The sequence below is a fragment of the Salvelinus sp. IW2-2015 genome, linkage group LG32, assembly GCF_002910315.2.
Source record: "Salvelinus sp. IW2-2015 linkage group LG32, ASM291031v2, whole genome shotgun sequence".
NCBI lineage: Eukaryota > Metazoa > Chordata > Actinopteri > Salmoniformes > Salmonidae > Salvelinus > Salvelinus sp. IW2-2015.
This window is the reverse complement of record NC_036871.1, coordinates 2953364-2955203: the sequence shown is the minus strand read 5'-3', so window position 1 is coordinate 2955203 and position 1840 is coordinate 2953364. Positions and strand designations below refer to the sequence as shown.

The window sequence follows — 1840 nt, the reverse complement described above, 5'->3', positions numbered from 1 at the left end:
GCTGGTGTTCACACTGCAGGCCTTAATGCTCAAATCAGTTTTGTTTTTCAAATCTGTTTTGAATACTGACTGTCCAACAGCAAGCTACAAGGAACAAATTAGATAATCTATAGGAACTATCAAAATAAAGTGTGACCAACTTAGCAACCTAAGGCTTTCCTCTTGCCAACTTTATCAGACCAGTGATTACTTCATGGAAAGAAGGATGCATTTCTCATCGGGCCCAAAAATCATATGGACAAGCATCAGGAACTGAAAAACATATGATCACAAGAAAGTTTTGGGCATTTTAATGTTTATTGCATAATCTTTTCACTGTGAGTCAGATACCTTTAAGCTATGTTCGATATACACACTAGCATACCACTTACAACTCATACACAGCACATCACTTCATTCTAAGTGGTATGTTAATGTGGATATTGGAACACAGGGGATTTGATTTATGGTACAGAGTGAGAGGAGTCATCTTCCTTATGACCCTTAGGACAGAAGCCAGTGCGGTCAGGAGTTCACTGCTTGTGGCCCTTGGGAGGAAGAAGAGTTCCACATTTCTTCACCGTCCTTCTCAACGACCAGGTTGCCGTCGTTGCGCAGGTACATGCGGCACATCTTGAACCTTGACCTGGCTCTGGTTTGCACCATCGTCTTGTTATCCCTCTTGTACATGACAAAAGTTGCAGTCGTCCTGCGATGCACAGGCGGTAGGCGTCAACCTGGCCGCGTGTGTCAGAGGACACATCTGCCTCCAGCCAAGATGACAAAGTTTACTCCTCGTGTAGACGAGAGATAAAGGATTGTGGTATGCACAGAACAATTGGAAGTTTTAGGTAGGTGCAAACACACAAACCGTTTGGGAGACACTATCCTAGTTCAGCTGACTGCAAGATGACACATTGTCCGTCTATCTGTAAATGTATTTATTAGCAGCTTTAAAGACGCTTCAAACCTACCTGGAAAACGCCTTGTATCCTGTTATTGGACCATATGTAGTCCTTACGCATCTCATCATACTTGGACATGTAATTCCTGCTCATGATTCTGAAATAAAGAATAAGTAAATAAACCCTGCTTAGCGAAAATGTAATATATACCTTGCATTTTCTAAATCCCTTAGCAAATATTTCCATGGCAAAAATGTATAAATGAATAGCTTTTGAAAATAGTAAATAATGGGCCATTCAATGGACACCTTTCAAAAGGTGAATAACAACCCTTCACATGAGCATTTTGACAGTTGGCAAGAGATTTAAGTGGCCTCCAAAGACATTTCCGTTTTTAGATTATTGAAATCACTGCTTGGAGTTATCTCCCGTAACACAGCATTAGCAGGATACATGCTATACCAGATACTTAAGTTGGTAAACTCCCGTTATGATACTCACAGGCCGTGTGTGGTCAGTAGTTTGGATTGATGAGGCTGGAGGTTCCAGATGAAGTGAAGCTGGTAAAAAGAACTGTCCTTTTTATACCCACGGAGAAGAGGGCAAACGGAGAGAGTGGAGGAGGAGATCGAAGCAGAAGACGGCTTTCTTCATGGCTGAAGGACACTGAGATGCATAAGAACCCATGAACCCAGTAAAACGTGTGTAGTTAATTGGACTGGAATCTTGAAAAATAAGATGCTTTCATAGTGTGGATTAGATTCCTAGATTAGACTTAATCTCTTCAGCTGGTGGATCTGGCTGGACACATTGAAGGTGCTAAATACTTGTTTTGATCTGGTCTTGTGATAATCTTTTAAAAGATCAAATCGTTTTTAAAGTTACATTATTTTTTGGTGGCCAAGTGTTCCTCTGAATTTCGACGTAGTAGTGACTAATTAGCCCCTACATTTTTT

The 1840-nt window shown here is 40.9% G+C and overlaps 1 protein-coding gene across 1 annotated transcript; it reads right to left on the bottom strand.

Moving 5' to 3' along the window:
* Positions 1–504: 504 nt before the first annotated feature.
* Positions 505–1037, bottom strand: LOC139023498 (B-type lectin plumieribetin-like). The gene is made up of 2 exons (XM_070436777.1): positions 954–1037; positions 505–660 (listed from the first exon to the last, which is right to left on the bottom strand). Exons 1-2 carry the CDS (start codon positions 1035–1037, stop codon positions 505–507), a joined length of 240 nt encoding a protein of 79 aa, XP_070292878.1.
* Positions 1038–1840: the final 803 nt, after the last annotated feature.